At 51.2% G+C, this 19,577-nt stretch overlaps 1 protein-coding gene and 2 long non-coding RNA genes across 4 annotated transcripts in view; 2 read left to right on the forward strand and 1 right to left on the reverse strand.

Moving 5' to 3' along the window:
* Positions 1-8,319, forward strand: part of LOC115277285 — a 14,441-nt gene extending 6,122 nt beyond the window's left edge. Inside the window, exons 3-4 of the long non-coding RNA XR_003902347.1 lie at positions 6,142-6,253; positions 8,295-8,319. This is a non-coding gene — a long non-coding RNA (uncharacterized LOC115277285). The remainder of the gene's footprint in view (positions 1-6,141; positions 6,254-8,294) is intronic.
* Positions 1,916-19,577, reverse strand: part of ASCC2 (activating signal cointegrator 1 complex subunit 2) — a 40,812-nt gene continuing 23,150 nt past the window's right edge. For both annotated transcript variants that reach the window (XM_029921334.1, XM_029921333.1), the window contains 12 exons: positions 16,825-16,899; positions 16,291-16,398; positions 15,980-16,048; positions 15,750-15,824; positions 14,217-14,394; positions 12,592-12,806; positions 11,594-11,713; positions 5,645-5,738; positions 5,428-5,558; positions 4,809-4,911; positions 2,957-3,036; positions 1,916-2,487 (listed from right to left, as the gene is read on the reverse strand). In XM_029921334.1, coding sequence (XP_029777194.1) covers positions 2,316-2,487; positions 2,957-3,036; positions 4,809-4,911; positions 5,428-5,558; positions 5,645-5,738; positions 11,594-11,713; positions 12,592-12,806; positions 14,217-14,394; positions 15,750-15,824; positions 15,980-16,048; positions 16,291-16,398; positions 16,825-16,899 — 1,420 coding nt within the window. In that variant the 3' untranslated portion in view covers positions 1,916-2,315. The remainder of the gene's footprint in view (positions 2,488-2,956; positions 3,037-4,808; positions 4,912-5,427; positions 5,559-5,644; positions 5,739-11,593; positions 11,714-12,591; positions 12,807-14,216; positions 14,395-15,749; positions 15,825-15,979; positions 16,049-16,290; positions 16,399-16,824; positions 16,900-19,577) is intronic.
* LOC115277286 lies at positions 8,410-9,883 on the forward strand. Its single transcript, XR_003902348.1, has 2 exons — positions 8,410-8,454; positions 9,205-9,883. It is a non-coding gene; the product is annotated as an uncharacterized LOC115277286 (long non-coding RNA).

Consider the following 19,577-nt stretch of genomic DNA (forward strand, 5'->3'; position numbering starts at 1 on the left):
AGCACTGTTCAAACAAACATGTCTGTTATCTTTGCCACTCATGAACTAGAAACAAAGACACTCAAAGTCCTAAGTCCTCTTGGAGGCACTAGGTCGTAAAAGCTTCCTAGGAAATGCCTGTGATAGTCATGTTCTCTAACAGGGTGTAGAGAAGGCACTTAGAAATTCCTGCTTAGGAGTGGTGGGTGATGGGGTGCTTTGATCAAGTGAGCAGGGTTCAGGGCTCCCACCCCGTCTCACTTGTAACACTTCTGCCATTGCTCATCTTAAACATTAAGGCCTCCTCAGAGGATTTAATTGGCACCATTGGAATGGTGGAAACCATTCACCTGGCCCAACATACCCACTTTGCAGATGGGAAAACTGAGGCCCTGAGAGGTGAAGGAATGTGCCGACCAGCACCGTTCTGAATGACTCCTGAGTGAGGTGTTTGCAAAAGCACCCCTAAAAGGGTGCCCTCAAGATCTGAAATGAGAAAGAACATAGCTCTTCAAGGGAGATCAAGTTTGACCTGGGAGTGCATTCTGGGAATTTGAAAAATTGCTTGTCTTCTCAAATCCTTTAAACCAGGATGCCAGTAGGAGACTTGAATGCCGCTCCAAGGGGTCAGGAGGTACGTATGACAAAATGAAGGGCAAAATGAGAGGGGCTGTGTGAACAGTAACAAGGCATGTAAAGCCCAGAGCTCCTCCGACTCACCTCACCTCACTTCAGGGCCAAGAGTTAGGTCTGAGGAGCTCAGGGAGAGAGAGAAAATAAATGACCCTCACCTCTGCGGTCCCCAGCAAATGCCTCTGGGAGGAAACAGAGTCTTCCTGCTGCCTGTCAGAATGGCTGACCCCCAGCCTGATCTCACCTAATTCAGCAGCTCGAGGGGAAGACACCACTCCCATCTCTGCTCTGCATCTCAGATGCACCAGGAGAACTGGCGCGGCTCAGAGGAATTGCTATTGATTTTCACTTGTGCAGCTGACCTAACAAAACCAATTTGTCAAGTGCCTGTCTGCCTGGCTGCTCCAGACACTCATCCTAACCACGTGCAAATAAATCGCACAAGCATCTAGGGTGATTTGTCAAGGTCCAGCTGGGCAGGGGCCCTGGCTTCCCCAGGTGGATGCCAGGCTAGACTGGGTAGGATCGGGTCAGCAAATACCCTACTGCTGGTCCTTTGTAGATTGGCAGAATTCTAGGGGGCGGGGGTGGGTGGGGATCAGGATGCCTGCCAGCTGCCGCCACACTGTGAACCACTGCCCACCTCTCCCTACCCTGGGAGGAGGCTTTGAGGAATTAGGCCCAAGTCCTTCAGCATGGTTTGGCAGTGACATCCTCACTTGTGTCTTCTGGCCTCTGAACCTTTGGTCGTGGAGGGTCTGATGGAGCGCACACACAACCAGGACGCACCGAGCTCTGGTTTTGGCTCTATTACTGGACAGCTGTCCTCAAGTCAGCTGTGAGATGGTGATGATGCCACCTATGGGAGTCTAGGACCCTATAAGCCAGCGGTCAGACTGAGGATCTAATCCTTGTTCTCCTACTTCCTGGCTGTTGCCTGGGCTGGCACCTTTAGCTCTCAGTGCCTCGCCTTCTTCACCTATACCATGGGGTTGGAAATAGTACCTACCTCCCTGGGTGGAGGTCACAGGGACTGAACAAGAGCATAGAAAGGACCACAGGATCTCACGCCCTTATATCTTCCTTCCACGAGCAGAGACTGGATACTCAGAGAAGGGAGTGATGTGCTCAGTACCCCAAGGCAAAGCAGGGCAGCTTCAGGAGGGGTTACAATGAGACGCAAGCGCACAAGGCTGATGAGAAGAGCAGGTGATCATCCGGCTCTCTTGCTCTCCTGATGGTGGCTGTCACTGAAGAATGGGATACAGGGGGAGCGGGCCATGGGCACATCATGGATCATTGCTTGAAAGGGGCAAAAACTTTATTTGCAGGCCTTTTTTGTTTTTGTTTTTTAAATTTACAGGTTTCCTGCCATCCAGGGTAAAAGAGAAGTGGTGTCTTGCTGCATGAGGTTTGTGGGGCTTGCCTTGGGGCTCTGTCCCCATCCCTTCTGCCTGCTCACTGGCCCCAGGGGTTCTTCCGCTGTGAGATAAGGCACTGTGTGTTCTGCAAGAAGGTGCTCACGGCTGGCTGGTGGACGACGAGGCGGCCTTCTCAGGGGCTGCAAAGCTGAGGCTGTTGAGGGGGTGGAGTTGAACTTGGGGCCCTGGCAGGAGGCCAACTGGTGAGGAGACCCAAGGCTACGGTAACTCAGCCCAGCAGGTCTGGTGCTGCTGCCCCCCGCTGGCCCTGCCATGGCGGTCTCAGGATGGAATCATGCCTTTGCTTCTTTTGCGGTCAGCCATGGTTCTCCGGTTGTGGTTGGCTCGTGTCGCCTTGTTGGCTTCCTTCTTCCTGCGTTCCTGGGTTGTCTCACGGCTCTGCCCGTGGCCCCGGGGACTGCCGGCCACTGCCGTCGAGCTGTCATGCCGGTACCTGAGGGAGGAATGACCCACCTCAGGAGATGGGAAGAGCCCACTGCCTTTCTTGGAGGTCCCTGAGAAAGGACACACAGCTTGGGCCAGGAAACCATGTCCCAGCTTCCAGTGGGAGGAGAAATGGAGCCCAGCAAGGACAGGGCTGGGGGGTGGGTGTGGGTGTAGCCAGTCCTGTATCTGGTGAATTCTCTTCTCTGAGCCTTGCCTCTGGATGGGTCCCTGGCTAAGCTGAGGGAAGGACCCGCTGTGGGCTGATGACAGCCCACAATGAGGAAAGGAGGGCTGAGGGATGGATGGGCCTATTTCTTCCTCCGTAAAATGAGGATAATCATAATAGTGGCTAGCTACTTCACAGGGCTGTTGTGAGAGTTAAATTAATACATGTAAAGCACTTGGGATTTATGTGTGGGCTGATCCCTCCCCAAATGGGTCCCCTCCCACCAGAAACAGCTCTCTAAAATGCTCACCCCTTCCTGGCGAGGAAGGCCATGCGCCTGGCTTCTGCTTTCTCCCGTAGCACCGCCGGGTCCTGCACAAAATGGTCAGGCTGTGGAGGGGAGGGGAGAAAAAAATCTAGAGTCATGAGCCTGTCTATCTCCCAAAGCTGTGGTGAGGCTGTCTGTACCTGACTGAATCTTGTTACACCTCCATGCCAGGAGTGGGGGAAAGCTAGGCTGAGGCACGGTGATGTCCTAGAAGGAGATGCCCTTGCTTGGTCCAGGGTTTCCATTCCAAGCCTCTTTCCTCTGTCCCTCTCGCCTCTTTTGTGACGAGGAGGTGGCTAAAAGGACTGAGGCTTCCCGCACAGGCACGATGGGGCAGGTGGACCATTGCTGAGCATGGATGACAACTGGGGGTCAGGCCAGGATGGCCAACATGAGAGGCCACATAGAGCCTTGCAAGCCAAGAAAGCTGCCCCGGGAGCTGACTCATCCTCACCCTAGCACCACCACCACCATGCTATGGGAGTACCCACTCTTTTCTTTTTTTTTTTTAAGGTTTTATTTATTTATTGGAGGAGAAGAGGCAGAGAGAGAGAAGGTGGAGGAAGAGAAGAATCCCAAGCAGACTCTGCGCCATCAACACAGAGCCTGATGTGGGGCTTGAACTCATAAACTGTGAGATCATGACCTGAGCCAAGATCAAGGGTCGGACTATATCAACTAAGCCACCCAGGTGCCCTGAGGGGATACCCACTCTCGACTCTTTCTTTTTTTTGGCCAACAAGTAAAGGAGCCTAGACTAGCAGCAGGAAAAATTGTGACCTAAGGACCATAAACAGCTTTTGGTGGCCTGTACTGTTAAAACACACAAACACACATAAACACATACATACACAAAGAAGTACAACTGATAACCTTTGAAAAATTTTACATAGAAATCTGGGCTGACCTCTTGCCTGGGAAGAACAGAGAGCCCTAAAAGCTCTGGGCCTACATTTATGCTGAGGAGCCCCTCGGGCAGAGTGTACGTGTGCTTCTGCTCCACTAGTCACCATCTCCCTCAGACCCCACTACTCATTTATGCTGGTAGCCTGGCCTGGACACATCTGGATTTGTCATCCTGGTGGGAGGGCACAAGGGGATGCCGGGGGTCCCAGGGTGCCACTCAAGTTCAAGTTGAGCAACCCTGCCCTTATCTGTTTTATGTGTTGAGGTTCTAGTTAAGATTTCATTTGAAGAAAAAGTTCAGTTGCTAAAAAGGATTTTCAAGCCCACCAGGCCAGATGACCTCCAAGGGCCCTTGGGCTTTAACATCTCTGTGAGTTTAAGAACCGCCATCCCGGGGCGCCTGGGTGGCCAACCAGGCAGCTGGCTTCGGCTCAGGTCATGATCTCGCAGTTTGTGGGTTCAAGCCCCGTGTCGGGCTCTGTGCTGACAGCTAGCTCAGAGCCTGAAGCCTGCTTCGGATTCTGTGTCTCCTTCTCTCTCTGACTCTCCCCTGCTCACACTGTCCCTCTCTGTCTCTCAAAAATAAATAAAAGACATAAAAAAAATTTTTTTTAAAGAATCACCATCCCTAGCATAGTGGCCAAGAACTGCCTGCCCTTTCTCGGCCTCCAGGCTCCTGGGTCTCATGAACCCAGCGGCTCAAAGGCTTGACCCCTAATCCATCCCCTGAGTCCCCATTGGGTAGTGGAGGTGAGTACTAAGCCAGCAACTCTCCACATGGGCATCTTCGGCTTGAAGGAACCCCTCTTCTGGGCGGTGATGCTGGGGCTGCCTCAAAGCCAGGTGCAGGCAAGCAGGGGTGCAGTGCTCCTAATTTGCCCTTCAGAACTGCACCCTCCCCTTCTTCTGCCACCTGCCAATGAGGTACCTTGGGAGCCTCGTCCTCAGCCTCCTCCTCCTCCTCCTCTTCGTCCTCTTCCTGCCCTTCTCCGGGCACTTTGGTTCTCAGCACCTGAGGGATGGTGAAGGGCCTGAGGGTTTAGAGAGAAAGTGAGATCAAAGACTAGATTAAACCTGGAGAGGGAGCTTCGGGGAGGAGGGAATCAGGCTGGGTGAGAGGGGGCTGTCAGGACAGGGATGGGCTCAGGCAGCTGGAAAAAAACCCAACGTGCTTTTGAGCCAGCTCTGCTCCAACCCCCGGGCCCTCTGAGGGTACCAGAGTCTGATATGGGGGCTTAGCCAGAGCTGGGGCAGCTCTGCTTTTCTCTGCATTGGGAAATCTCTGTAAGGTTCTACTTGGGGAGAGTTTTCTGCAGTTAAAAAGAACAATGTAAAATGGCTTCCTGAAACCAAATCAATGCTGCGCCACTCAGGATGGGTTGGACCAACTAGCTAAGCGGGTGACTGGGGGTGGAGGGAGCACTGCCCTGGCTCTACCACTGACTTGCTCACGAGGTCAGGGCCTTGGTCTCCCCAGCTGTGTACACAGGAGGCCTTGGGAGTGCCGCTGTGCCCCTGGAATTCCGCCCTCTGTCCTGCAGCCTCACCTGCGGCTGATGAGCTCATCATCCGAGTCGGCATCGTTGGCGCCCACCTGGTTGCCATCATACGTGTCATCGTACTCATCCTCATAGTCGTCCCCGCGATAGGGCTCGCCTTCACCTGGCTGCAGCGGCACCTGCAACAGCAGAAGTGTGGGGCAGAGGGGCCCAGGGCTGGCTGGTTCCCCCACCTGGCAAAGGCCAGCAGCCTGGGGCCACCTACCTCCTCCACCACCACACTGTACTGCTCGTAGCGCTGCCGCTGCGCCACCACCTCCCGCTTGTCATTCAGCAGGCTCCGCGCGTTCTCCTCCTTCCTGGAGTTTCAAGGGGATAGGGCAGAAATCGATCAGGCTTCGAAGGCTGCAAGTGCCAGGGCCCAAAGTACCATGGGCTCAGGCTGGCACAAACTGTGACAAATGGTATCAAACAATGGCAGGGGTGTGGGAAGGTGGGAATCCCCGCTGGGGTGCCCATGTGACCAGGTCCAGCTGCTTTGGAAGGCATTTCAAAACAGCTGATGTGATGCAAAATGTGCCCATCCTTTGGCCAGGAAATTCCTCTTTGAGGCGCCCACCCAGGGGAAACACTGGCCATGAGCATTAAGAGGTCTGATCGGGAATTTTCTTTTCAGTGTTGTTTGTAACAGTGAAAAATGGAAAACAACTAGTGTCCATCACAAGTGAAATGGCCAAATGATGTGCCACATCTTTATTACAGAACGCTGGGTGGCAGTTATCAAGAATGACATTCATCTGTTTGTGCTGATGCAGAGAGAATTCTAAGACTTATTCCAGAGGAAAAAAAAGCAAGCTGCAGAAAAATGTATAAGGTATGATCCCATTTGTATAAAAGACAGCAAGCAAACCAAACTAGCTGTTCCTATGAGTGCATATAATTTACATACGTCAATGCACAGAGAGGGCTAATTAAGTCCCCCACCAAATGACAATGGTTACTCCTAGGTGGGGCCTGGGATTATTTGAACCTTTTAGAAAATTTAAGAAAGAGAAAGGCCAAGCGCACCTGGGCTGCTTGGATCTTCTGTCCCCCTTTCTCACTGCCCCTCCCTTGCTTTCTCTCTCTCTCTCTCTCTCTCTCTCTTTCTCTCAAAAAATAAACTGAAAGAAAGAAAGACGAAAGAAAAAGAAAGAGGGAGAAAGGCCAAATGTGGCCTTCTTACTGAGCTCAGGGAAGCCACAGGGGACCTTCGGGGTATGGGGAGTAAGCAGGGGTCCTGCCCTCTTCCTCCTACCCCTGCTTCCTCATGGTGACTTCTATCTGTTCTACGGTACAATCTTCCATGTCAGTTTGCATTGGAAGAAAAAGCCCAAAAGTTCAACCCCTGTTATAGCACAGGTGAGGGACTTCGGGTGCGGTGGAGGGAAAGAGAGGGATGTGTTTGGGATCAGTGAACTGTAGCACAGCCTCAGTGGGGACTCAGGCCTCTTGCCTGTGGCTTTGCAAATCTGTAGGGAAAAAAAAAAACCTGGATTGTCAGACACATAGGCCTGTGGAATGTACTTTCTAGCCCTGCAGGGGAAAATCAATATGAGATGCCAGGCAAGAAAATCCAGCTTAGCTGTGAAATCAGTTTTCTGGAATGTATCACAGGTAGGGGGAAAAAAAAGAAGAAGAAAAAGAAGAGATACAAAGTCATACACAGCTTCCATTAAAATCTTCTATTAACTGGCTTTTGGCACAGGGAGGGACAAGGGCCTGAGTCTCAGGTTGTCTGCCTGGGAGCCTGGGGCAGGTCAAGATTTGGTTTCCTTCAGTAGTTTTTACTAAGGGCCTACTACCTACCAGGGAGGGTACTAAGGCTGAGCTGGGGAGAGATTCAAATAAGGAGGATCTGGATCTGTCCTCATGAAGCTCAGTGTCCAGTGAGGGTCACAGGCAAATGGCAGCTGACATGATGTGCTGACATGATATGTGCTGAATGGACGCAAGCCTGCCCTGGAAACCAGACCCCCCTGGCTTAGGGGGTCTAGCTGGTGGGGGTGGGGGGAGGAGAAGACGAAATGGAGGCTTTGTGAGGTGGGGGCATTTGCTCAAGACCAGGGAAAATTCTCAGTCCACAGGAAATTCTGTATCCTGCCAGGAGAGGGGGCCTATGCCCATGGCCCTCGCTGCTAACCAGCTCTTTTCACCAGGCTGTGGGCTGGAGAGGAAAGAGACAGAGAGCAAGTGAAGGCGGCCTGAGCAGTTGGTGCCATTGGAAGGAACACATCTACTCATTCCACATACATTTCCTGAGAGCCTACCAGGTGCCAGGGCCTGTGCTGAGCCAGGTGTCCAAGGATGAATGAGAGGTGTCATTGTCCTTTCTGCCAAATCCCACAGCCCCTGGTCCATCCAGTTCCCAGTTCTTGTGCGAAAGGCCCCGCTGTGGTTATGTGGCCGGCCCCCTAGCAGGGCCAGAGAAGCCTTGCACACTCCCCTCACCCAGTGTCCTGGAGAGGACACAGGCAGGGACGGTGGAGCCTGGTGCTCCGGGCATCCCCACCCAGGGAGGTGCAGCTTTGGCCCCATGACCTCCCCTTTGGAGCTAGGAAGGAAGAGAAAAGTGAGGGTCAAAACCAGCCGGGAAAAGATTCATCTGAGGCCTGAACTCTAGTCAAGTCTGCAGTGGCTCCAGAGATTTCTTCGGAGTGGGTGCTTCCTCAGGGAACCCAGGGAACATCTGGGCTCCCCTGAAGCTGAGGCACTCTTCCCCTCCTCACTTCTTCCAGTCTATTCTTTAAGGCCCAACTCAAACTGACCTTTAGGGGGGTGACTCCCACCTTTGAACTTCTAAAAAACCTGTAAAGCCAATAAACCCTTCCTTTTCTTTTTTTTTTTTATGTTTTTTTAATTTATTTTTGATACAGAGGGAGACACAGAATCTGAAACAGGCTCCAGGCTCTGAGCCAGCTATCAGCACAGAGCCTGACGTGGGGCTCGAACCCACGAACGTGAGATCTGACCTGAGCCGAAGTCGGAGGCTTAACCAACTGAGCCACCCAGGCGCCCCAACCCTTCCTTTTCAAGGTAAGGAAACAAACCCAAGAGGCAGAGCAACTTTCCCAAGGTCACACAGCTTCTATTAGCAGAGGCAGGGCTAGAACACGGGTCTACTGACTCAAGTCTGCTGGAGTACTTCTTGAGCTGTGTGATCACAAGCAAGCCCCTTACCCTTGCCAAGTCTTTTTTTTTTTAAGTTTATTTATTCATTTCGAGAGAGACAGAGAGAGAGCGAGCAGAGGAGGGGCAGAGAGGGAGAAAGAGAATTCCAAGCAGGCTCCATACTGTCAGCGCAGAGCCTGATGCAGGGCTCGAACACATGAAACACAAGACCATGATCTAAGCCAAAACCAGAGTCAGATGCTTAACTGACTGAACCAACCAGGCACCTCTCCTTGCCAAGTCTTAATTCTGCATCCCAGGGATGAAATAAAATAATGACTAGATGTGAACCTGGCACATGCTGTGCTCAACAAAATTAATCCTATTTCTTTTTACTGCAGAACTTGCCAGAGCCTATAATGTGCTAATGTGCTCTGTGATTCACCAAGAAGCAAAGTGCACAGACTTTTTTGGCCATAGAGCCTGTTTTGCGGGAGAACACTCATAATCTTCTAGGGTACCCCTGTTCAGTCCAAAGGATTTATGGGACCCCACCTTATACACACCGCCTCTTTCATTTAGCTATGCTATACCTACATACATGTGCTTGGCCTCTTCCCAACAGCCACCCGCTACCTAACCCCCATTCCTAACATGTCCTCACATTTGGTTCAGGTCTTTCCATCTTTCCTTCTTCTCCTGGAGCGCTGGACCTTGGCCCTGTGAACCAGCTCCCCACTGAGATGCGAGTGGACTCTAGAGACTTCTGGGAAAGGCTTCCGAGTCTCTAAGAGAAATACAGGAAGATCTGGTCCAGACTTGGCGCTGTCATTTCTGGAGGTCATAGCTGAAACAGCTGCAGCCACCCAGTGGCTTCGAAGGAACTAGCTCCCAGAGATGGAAAAGATATATCCTTCATGATGAGGTTGTACCACAGACCAAGCCTAGATGGACCTACCCTGCAACTCCTTTTCATGCAAGGGACAGATTTCTCTATTACTTGAGCCACTGAGACTGAGTGCATCCTATTTATTTTAACCACATACACACATTTTAACTCAAGTGTGACCTTGTGTTCCTTTTCTCATGTGCCCGTTGACTGCCCTGCCCAGATTAGGACAAGTGTCCCTACAGAGGCCCTTGTATGCCCCACCCTGGCACCTCTCCCACTCTGTCTCTACCTGTTTAATGGTCTAAATCTTTCCCACAGTCTCTGCGCCATTTGAGAGCGAGAGTGAGGCCTGGGTGCCCTGCTCACCTTGTCTCCCTGGTGTCTAGCACAGAATCTGGCACTAGTACATCACTTAATAAATATTTGCTGAATGAGTAAGTAAATAATGAACACATGAATGGAGGCTTTGTCTCTTTGCAATCACAAGGAGTTCAGTAAACATTTGCCTCCCAGTCTTTCCGCCCAGCAGCTTGGAGTGCCCTAGGAGCAGGGCACAGCCCTCCTCATCCGCCTCTTTCTCCACAGCAGAAGCTGCAGAGGGTCATTCAGACTTGGAACAGTGGCCACGGATGCAGGATAACATCTCTAGCCTGGGATCTGGGGATGTCGCAACATGTGTGACTAAGCAGTTTACAAATGCTTCCTGTCCAACCAGCCAGATGGCTTTACAGCTGCCCTTCGCCCGCTCCCCAAAGCCCTCAGCCAGCCAAGCTTCCAGCACGGGGCCCTCACTGAAGCAGCAGCTTGTAATTCTGCCACTGGGGCTCCAAGCGCAAGAACGGGGCAGGTCCCCCATCGCCCCTCTCTGAACCTTGCTGTCTCCATATATATGATGGGGGAGAGGGCAGGCTGTACTCATCCAGCAGTTCCCAGATTTCCGGATTTCATAAGCCAGTACAATTTAGTAGAACTCTGGGGCTAGCATAGTGTTGTCAATGTCTCATTTTGCCATTTCTCTTGAACTCTATCATCACTACTGACTCTTGGTCCTTCCAGTGGGCCTCCATTCCAAAGCCAGGTGATCTTTCCAAAACATGTTGGCTCATGGGACACTTATGCTCCCCGTGACCTTGGGGCCATTGCTCCTCTTTTTCACTCTACCTAGAAAGTTTCTCCTTCTCCACTCTTTACAGAATTGGCTCTTTGACCCTTCCTCACGGTTCTACTCTTGGTCCCATGTCCATTTCCTCAGAGGAGTCTTCCTGCCTGGATTGAGCCCTCTACCAGAGGCTCAGAAGTCTGCACGCCTTCACCTTAGAATGCCTGTTATATCTTCAATTTTACTTTGCTTGTTTGACAAAGTGATTATTGCAAACTCCACAGGGGCAGGGGCCATGTCTGTTTCACCGCCTGCTACACCTCCAGCACCCGATAAATCCAGGGTCAAGTATGCCACGAGCACCAGGCAAATATTTGTCGATGAATGAATAAATCATAAGTGAACTTTTCAATGCCAAAAAAGTAGGAAGGACATACACTAAAAGTAAGTAGAAAGACCTTAAAATGGAGTTAAGTTCACTTTCTGAAAAGCTGACTAACTACAGGTCCTTAGTTTTCTCATTTTGTCACAGAATGGAGAAAACCAGGTCGAGGAGCGGCTTCTGGGAAGTACTGCGCAGCTCTGTCACCCAGAGACTTGACGGTTGACACATCTAAAGATATAGCAAGGGAAGAGGGGGACAGTTTAGGTCCCTCTGGGCTTTTGCTATCACCAAGGGGATTCATTTAAAAAAACACCCTGTCAGAGTCAGAGCCTAACATGTAAGCATCAGAGAAGCTGTCCCGGCCTGCTGGGAGCACACAGGTCCTGGACTGCTGGGAGGGGGACCCTGAGCCGAAACTCAAGTCTGTTCTTTTTTTTTTTTTTTTTTTTTAATATTTATTCATTTTTGAGAGAGAGAGAGGGAGACAAAGAATCCGAAGCAGAGTGCAATGCGGGGCTCGAACCCACGAGCGGTGAGATCATGACCTGAGCCGAAATCGGATGCTCAACAGACTGAGCCACCCAGAGGCCCCCAAGCCAGTTCTGTAAACATGGAGCTCTTAGTTTCTCTGGATTTTCTCACTGCACTTAGTTGGGGTGCCTGGCACCCTGCAGCCCACCGCACTCACCTCCTGCCTTTGTGCACCCGGCTCAGGTCCACTGTATCTCTGCTGAACACATCAAACTCGTCATTCTGGAAGATGTTGTGACGAGATGTGAGCAGGGGTGTCGGGTCTGGCTTCACCTGTCTGGGGGGCGGGGGGTGACAGAGAAATCAATTCAAGGGAGAATGGTTTGCTGATGTCTACCTGTGCTCTCTTGACCATGTTACATCCATCAGATTCTCCATTCCCCTTCCATGGCCACATGAGATGCAATCTAAAAAGCCTGTCCTGTCGGCCCCTCCCTGGGTATGCTGCCATGGCTCACACAAAGCTCCCCCTCAGTCCCACGTGCCAGTCAGACATTTTTCTCAAAAGTTCCTTCCCTCACTAAACGCTCACAACAGTCCTATAACATAGTTAGCTAAGATCATTCGTCCTCTCTGGGCCTCAGTACCCTCCTCTGTAAAAAGGGCACAAAGTGGCTACGGTACTTGTCCAAAGGCAGAGCTAACTTCATTCATTTGATAAACATCATCTGTCTGCGGAAAGAAACACCCATTCGTGCACTCATTCCTGCTGCCCCACAGGCCTTCAGAGGAGCAGTGGGTCAAATTCAGAAAGGGTAGGTGTGAAGAAAGTGAGAGGTTCTGGCCGTCCTCCCTCAGGAATCTACTGGAAAGGTGACAATGACAGGGGCAAGCCAGAGACTTTGGAGCTCTGCAACCCCTTTGTCACATCCCACTTTTCCGAGGGGTCCTCCAGCAAGGAGCAGCTGCGATATCCAGCTGTGCATGGGCTCTGCCCTCCCGGAGGGCCCAAAGTTTTGATGTTTTCCCAAGGAGGCCATTCATTTAAATGGCTAGGGAACACTGCCTAGGGAAGAGACAGAAGGCCGAGTTTTGGCACCTGAGTGGGAAGCAGAGACGCTAAGAAGGGGCACTGACAAGGCCCCCAGAGCACCTGTGGCCAGGGCCCTGAGACAGCCTGGGCGCCGTGAGCCTCCTCCCACCTATCTCTCCCACCTGTCTAGGCTGCGGTCCAGCTGGCTGAGGGCGGGGGCCAGCCGCTCCTCCAGGATGTTGTTGATCACCTGCTCCGGGCTGTAGCTGTAGTGCTCCAGGCAGGCCAGGATGAAGCCCTCACCGAGATCTGGCAGCAGGTCCTTCACTTGGGAGATGAGCGAGTCCAGCTCCACGCCAGACACAGTGGGGCCCAAGGGAGCAGCCGCCCCCATGCACTGTGGAGAGAGCTAGAGTGAAGGAGGGAAAGACCAGGCCAAGCAGGCGAGAGGGCAACAGGCCTCTAATAGCACAGGACGAGGAATCAGGGGACCTGGTATGAGTCCTGGCCCTGCCACTCCCCAGCCAAGATCTCAGCCAAGTGACCCATGTCTCTTGAGTCTCCAATTCCTGAAACCCTGTGAAGAGGGGAGGGCTCTATGACTTAGTGGTTGAGCTACTTCTGGCTGTGTGATTTGGGGCAGGGCACTTCCCGTCTCGGAACCCCAGCTTCTTCCAGGCAGAACGGGTGTACTGCCTTCTACCTCACGGAGCTATTTCAGATGGTTCAAAGAGAATAATGCTGAGCACAGTGCCTGAAGAAGACTAGGCACTCCACAAATGGTTGTGGCTTCAACTAATCCTTTTCCAACTCTAACAAGTTAATGGCTGACATTGGAGAGAAACAACCACCACCAGCCCTGGACTGTGTGAAGATGCTCCCCTTTGATTATATTCTTTTTAATAAGGGAGGGTTCAGTTCATATCCTGCTCGATGTGGCTTAATTCTGTTAGGGTTTTCATTTAAGGAACTCCCCCCCCCAAAAAAAAACCAACAATAAAAAGCATCCGTGTCTCAGAGAAGAAGCCAAATGGGGAAGAAGGTGGGAAGAGTAGAGAGGACTGTCATTTTCCAAGACCCTGTGACAACCATAGGACCGGAGTCTAACACAGGAAGGAGAGCAGCGTCTGTTAACAGCACAGAGGGCCAGCCGGGCTTGGGGCACTCCACCCAACAGCTCTGGGAATCCCAACAACCCCGTGGAGGCAAGGATGGCAACTATCCCCACCTTATACATGGGGAACAGACGCTAGATGTGAGTGATGTGCCTCCAGCCACAGGGCTGACAGACGAGGGCACCCCCTGAGCTGTCTGACCCGAGACTGTGTGGTCTTAATCCCTATGTCACGTTGCCACCCAACACGCAGGGAAGAGTCCTGGGCTCAGTTGGCAATCTGTATGGCTACAGACTTGGAGAGTTCTGGAAGAAGCTGGAGCACCAGAGGCTTCCACACTTGCTCAGTGGAGCCCTGCAGTCCCATGGCTGGCGTCCAGGCTGGCCAACCAGTGAGACCAGGCATTGCTCTCCGCTACATCCAAAGCAGCTACGTGGTGATGTTTAGAGGAGAGCTCCAGGAAGGCTTTCATGTGGGAAAATGCTCCATTGCTTAATTTTACAGAGGAGAAATGGGAGTTTTGGCAGCTGAAGGGACTTGCAGGACCCTCTAACGGCAGCAGGGAGCTGACCTGCAGCTCAGAGCTGTCAATTTCAAAAGAAACCTTTTTCTCTCAGAGCAGAAACAAAGAAGGGACAGGTTTCCCGGAATGGGGAGGGGAAGCAGGGGGAAACGTCGCTCCAGACACACACTTCCTCTTCTGAGTTTTCCAGATGTGAGGACGGTCCACTGACTGGTTCCACCATCACAGTGACTCCACTGGGGTCCTCAGCCACTGGTGGGTCTTTAGCATCTGTGGCTTTCCGACGGTCCACCCCTTCCCAGGCACTCTCGACTGCCTGGAGGATGTAGGCAGTCCGAGTCTCGTCCCTGTGACATACGTTAAGGTGTCTCTCTCTTGGGTGCCAGAGCCTTTTCTGCCTCTCTAGCTCTAAGGCAGCATAATTTCTCAATCCTGCCCCAGCATCTGACCCTATGACTTGTGTCAGGGGCTATCTGGGCTGTACCCAGTGGGCATCACAGGTACCGGGGCTGCCTGGGGAAAGAGGCCAGACTACGGCCACACTGGGCCTTGAAACCTAGTACCTGCCACTCAGCAGAAAGCAGCTCTATGAAGACAAGGCCAGGGGCATCCTAGGATGTGATAACTGGAGGAGCCAGCAGCACCTCCCCTGCACTGACCCCCAAGAGGAGGGCCTGATGGGGTCACTGCCAACGGGGCTTCCTGTCCAACCTGCTGAGGGCTTCCTGCAAAGAGGGCCCATAAGGTATCCCTGAGACAATACTGGACAATCTAGCCCAGCCTCCAAAATGGCCCAGAGGCCATCCTCCCTGTCTTTCCTCCCTCTCTACCACCCTGGGCACTGCCAAGCCAGACATCTAGGAGTTGCCCTAGACTCCCTCTCTCTCCTTCTAATCTAACTCCCAACTGGTCATCCCTGGATGCCAGCAACAGAATCCTCACCAGCCCCTGGGCCTCCCAGAAGTCCCAGGCCTGTCTGTTCTCCTCCCTATGCCAGACAGAGCTTCTCCAAAGTTTAAAACTGACCCTGTTACTCCCTGTTTCACACTCTTCCATGACACCCCAGTGCTGTAGGATAGACTCCAAATTTCTTAGTAAGAGTCATCCCAGAGCCATGCAGGTCTGCCCACCCCCAGCTCATCTGCCATGCCGCAGCCTCCTAGACCCCAGGCCCCCAGCCCCACCCAGCCCACAAAATGTCTGTGGGCTCCTCTGATGGGCCTCTCTGTCCTCCATCCACTGGAATCTTAGCTCTGGGCTTGGCCACCTCCAATTTCTTCTGCTGGTCTCGGCTTGGACATCACCTCTGTCTCACAGCCTTACCCTGAGCTTGCAGGGTTAGGTGTCTTCCTTGGCTTTCCTGTCCTCTGAATTTCTTCCAAATGACACTTTAACTGCTTGTTTACTTGTCTGTCTCCTTTTCTGCAATGAGGTCTGTGAGAGCAGGGCTGAATCCATGTTGGTTACATGGGTCCAGACACTCAGTAAAACAGCTAAAGAATGCAGGATGCTACCCCACCCAGCTCCGAGGATCGGAGTAGTCATCTCCTCCAGAAACGGGCTGGGGCTTTGGCGGGCTTCTGGGGAAAGCTGGCTGACCAATGTGTCCTGGGGATAAACCTCCCTCTGCTCCTCTGGGTCCTAGCAGCCCAACTCGCACCTGGCCAGGCCAGGTCATGTCCCAGTGGCTGTGGTAGGATACAAGACTGCTGAGGCCTGCTGTAGCAAGCTGACATCATCGGCCACAGGAAAGAGTGTGTCATAGTCCCGGAGGAACCTGCCGGGCAGAGAGCAGACAGAAGGGACAGGGCTGGGGCAAACTGGTCTGCTGCCCAACCATAAATCCCAGAACCTCAGACCTTGATGAGCATATGGTAGAGGCTCTAGGATGTAAGGCCTTGTGCGGACTAGTCCCAGCTCAGCCATACCCACCTCTTCTCCTGCAGCAAGGAGCTGAAGATCTGAAGGAACTCTTCGATGAAGCCCTGAATGTTGTCACAGCTGAAACAGGACACCAGGGAAGATGAGCTCACTCCATGCAAATGATGTGTAGCACCTCTCCCTGCTGCCCGCCCTGCTCCTCCGCAAGGCCTCAGGCCAGTTGGATCTGAGACATTTGTCTCTTTTCCCCATCTCTGCTCAGCAATCCCTGAGCAGGGAAGGGGGCAGATAACATGAGGGAATACCTCTGCTGGACTTGGGGAGGGGTTCTTCCACCCGGGCGGCTGCTCCCCAGGGCTCACCTGTTTTCCAGGACAGGGAGGAGGCAGATCTGGTTCATGAGGATGTGAAAAATCTCCAGTAGCTTCTTCCTGGAATGGGACAGCCTCTGCCACAGGTCACCTAGCAGCCTTTGAAGGCCCGTGAGAGAGAAAGAGAGAGAGAGAGAGAAAAAAAAAAAGAGATTTGGGAGATTAAAAGGCCTCAAGGGAGCTTATTCTCAACAGCTGCAGGTGTCCCTCCCCAGGGCTGAGAAAGCCTCACAGGTCACTGTGGACAGCAGGGTTACAGGTCCTGAGAGGCCAGCTGATTCCAGGGCCGCTTCTCAGTTTAAACAGTGAGTGGGAATCCAGCATGCCGGTTACCAAGAGCTTGGAGCAACAGCTGAGAGGAAAGGTTAGGACGCAGGGGCCAGGAGGCCGCTAGGTAGGGACACTGAAGCTAGAGCTGCACAGTCCATGGCGCCACCTCGTTGTCCTAGAGATAGGGATGTTAAAGCCCGGGGAAGGCAGGGCCTCTCTCCCACGACCATGTGCTTAATTTTGGCCCCGGCTCACTTGCTATCTTCAAGTCTCCTCTTCTTAATTGCAGACTCCAGTTCGGGAATTGCAATTTCATAAAAGGAAGCTAGTCTGTGGAGGCACACATGGGGAAAAGGCAAGATTAGTTCATAAATACCACACTTCACCAGAAAATCAAAGCAAACCACGGGAAGCTCTTGCTCCCAAGTTGTCACCACAACAATTTTCTCCCAGAACCACCCTGGCTCTTCCCTAAGCTCAGACTGGCCCGCTGTGGATGGTCCAGGAAAAGCACTGAGCAGTGACCTGTAGCTACATCAGCCTTTCACTGGGAAACCAAGGCTCAGGTAGGCTCATTCTAACAGAGCAATGAGCTACTGAGAACTCACTAAGGTTTGAGAAACCAACCCAAGGTCACTCTTTTTGTTTGCTCACACCCGCTAGTAGCTCCCTACCTCTCTCTGGTACATCCATAGCTAGCATGGATTAGCCAACCTTGCTTCTCACCTCAGCAACCTCACACTCACCTCCCTTCCCAACTCAAATTCAAACTCTCCATCCCAGCAACAGGCTTCCAGATCATGCTCACCCATGTGACTTCTTCCTGGAATTAGGTGCACAGCACTCAGAATGTTACCCTTACAACTTAAAATGCAGCTGCCTCTCTTTTCCGGTCTAATTCTTCCTCTCAACATCTTAAGCTTCCCAAAGCCAGAATAGTAGCCTTAGTATCTAAGATGATAAATTTGTAGCAGGTACTCTACAAACATTTAACTACTGACTGGCTGGATTCTGGCAAATTCTATATTAGTGTAGTCCCATGCGCAGCAGCGGGTAACTAGGCCCAAAGAGACAGGCTTTACTAGGCTCACATCATGGTACCCAGAAAAAAGAAAGGGCAATCTGGCCTAAACAGATTCAGGTGTTGCCAGGATACATTGCTGGTGGGAAGGTAAATTGGAACAACCCCTATGGAGGGTGATTTGGCAAGATCTATGAAAATTAAAAATGCACAAACCATCTGTTCTTGTGATTCTACTTCCAGGAAAATATTCCTCAGATATACTTACAAAGGTACAAAATGATGTATGTGCAGTTATTCTTTGTAACATTTTTCTGTAATAGCAAACAACTGAAGAAAAAAATCTAAAGATCTGTCTATGGGGTCTGGCATTCCATACAGTACAATGGAATTCTATTTAGTCATGCCAAAGATTGAGGATGCTTTATGTACTGATGCACATTAAATTTAAAGTACGGACGCCTGTGTGGCTCAGTCGGTTAAGCGTCCGACTTCAGCTCAGGTCATGATCTCATGGTTTCTGGGTTCGAGCCCCGGGTTGGGCTCTGTGCTGACACTTCAGAGCCTGGAGCCTGCTTCGGATTCTGTCTTCCCCTCTCTCTGCCCCTCCCCCACTCGTGCCCTGTATCTCTCAAAAATAAATTAAAAAAAATTTTTTTTAATGCAAAAAGTACATATAGTACTCATAATATGTCAGTGGTTAATTTAAAAGGCAGAGGGGTGATATATAACGTGCCTATTTTCTTGTATATTTGTATTTATATGCATATCTCTGGAAAACCCCACACAAAAAGCTTAACAATGGTTATGTGTGAGGAACAGAAATAGAGAAGGGGGAAAGGAAGACTTCATTACATATGTATACACATTATATATGTACTATGTGCATGTGCGTCTGTGTATATATATATATGTACACACACACACACACACCCAATGAAGTCTTCCTCTCCCTCTTCTCTAGTATATATGTTCATATATATAATATATAGATTCATATATATAATATATGTATTTTGTTGTTGTTTTAATATATTTTTTTAAAGTAAGCTCTGCACCCAATGTGGGGCTTGAACTCACGGCCCCCAAGATCAAGAGCTGTACACTCTACTGAGCCAGCCAGGTGCCCCACGTTATATATTTTACCCCTTTTCAGTTCTGAACCCCTGTGACTATATTATTCATTCATAAAATGAAGCCGCAGAGTGAGAGATTCCAGTATACTTGAGGACGCCCGAGGACAGAGGTGGTTATGAGAGGAGGGGCCGCAGAGCTGTGCGGAGGCTGTAGCCCCTCGCAGAGAGTTGTGCAGACGGAGCTTGCTGCATTTGCTCAGCCTGCGTTCTTGGCCTCCAGCACAGTGTAAACAGGCTGGGCCCGCCCCAGGCTGTTTCTGTTTGTGGGTCAAAGGCAGTGGCACTAGCAGGCAACAGTGTTTTCCTTTCTTCCTCGTCACCCCAAGATGGGTGGAGCCACTCCCCTGCCTTCACTGACCCTTGCAGGAAAGTCAGTTCTTCCAAAAATTACGCTCCATTTCCAAAGACCCTTTCAAAAGCAATCTGTGCCATGTTTGAGAAGATGCTTTAACAAAACGGGAAAACACCTGCGGGGGTGCCTGCCTGGCTCAGTCGGTAGAGCATGTGACTCTTGATCAATGGGGTCATGATTTCGAGCCCCACATTGGGGGTAGAGTTAAGAAAGAAAGAAAGGAAGGAAGGAAGGAAGGAAGGAAGGAAGGAAGGAAGGAAGAGAAGGAAAGAAGGAAGGGAGAAAGGAAGGAAGGAAGGAAGGAAGGAAGGAAGGAAGGAAGGAAAAAAAGAAAATGCCCATGGTGAGTGAAGATAAACAGAGTACAAAATCCTAAGAATATAATGATCTCTCACAGTGATTTTAATTTTCTACCTTCCAGAATTTTCCAAATTTCCTAAGAGCATTTGCCAGTTTATGCCACATTAATCATGAGAAAAGATACCTTTTTCAAAAAGTG

This window comes from Suricata suricatta, chromosome 14 (genome assembly GCF_006229205.1).
Source record: "Suricata suricatta isolate VVHF042 chromosome 14, meerkat_22Aug2017_6uvM2_HiC, whole genome shotgun sequence".
Lineage (NCBI taxonomy): Eukaryota > Metazoa > Chordata > Mammalia > Carnivora > Herpestidae > Suricata > Suricata suricatta.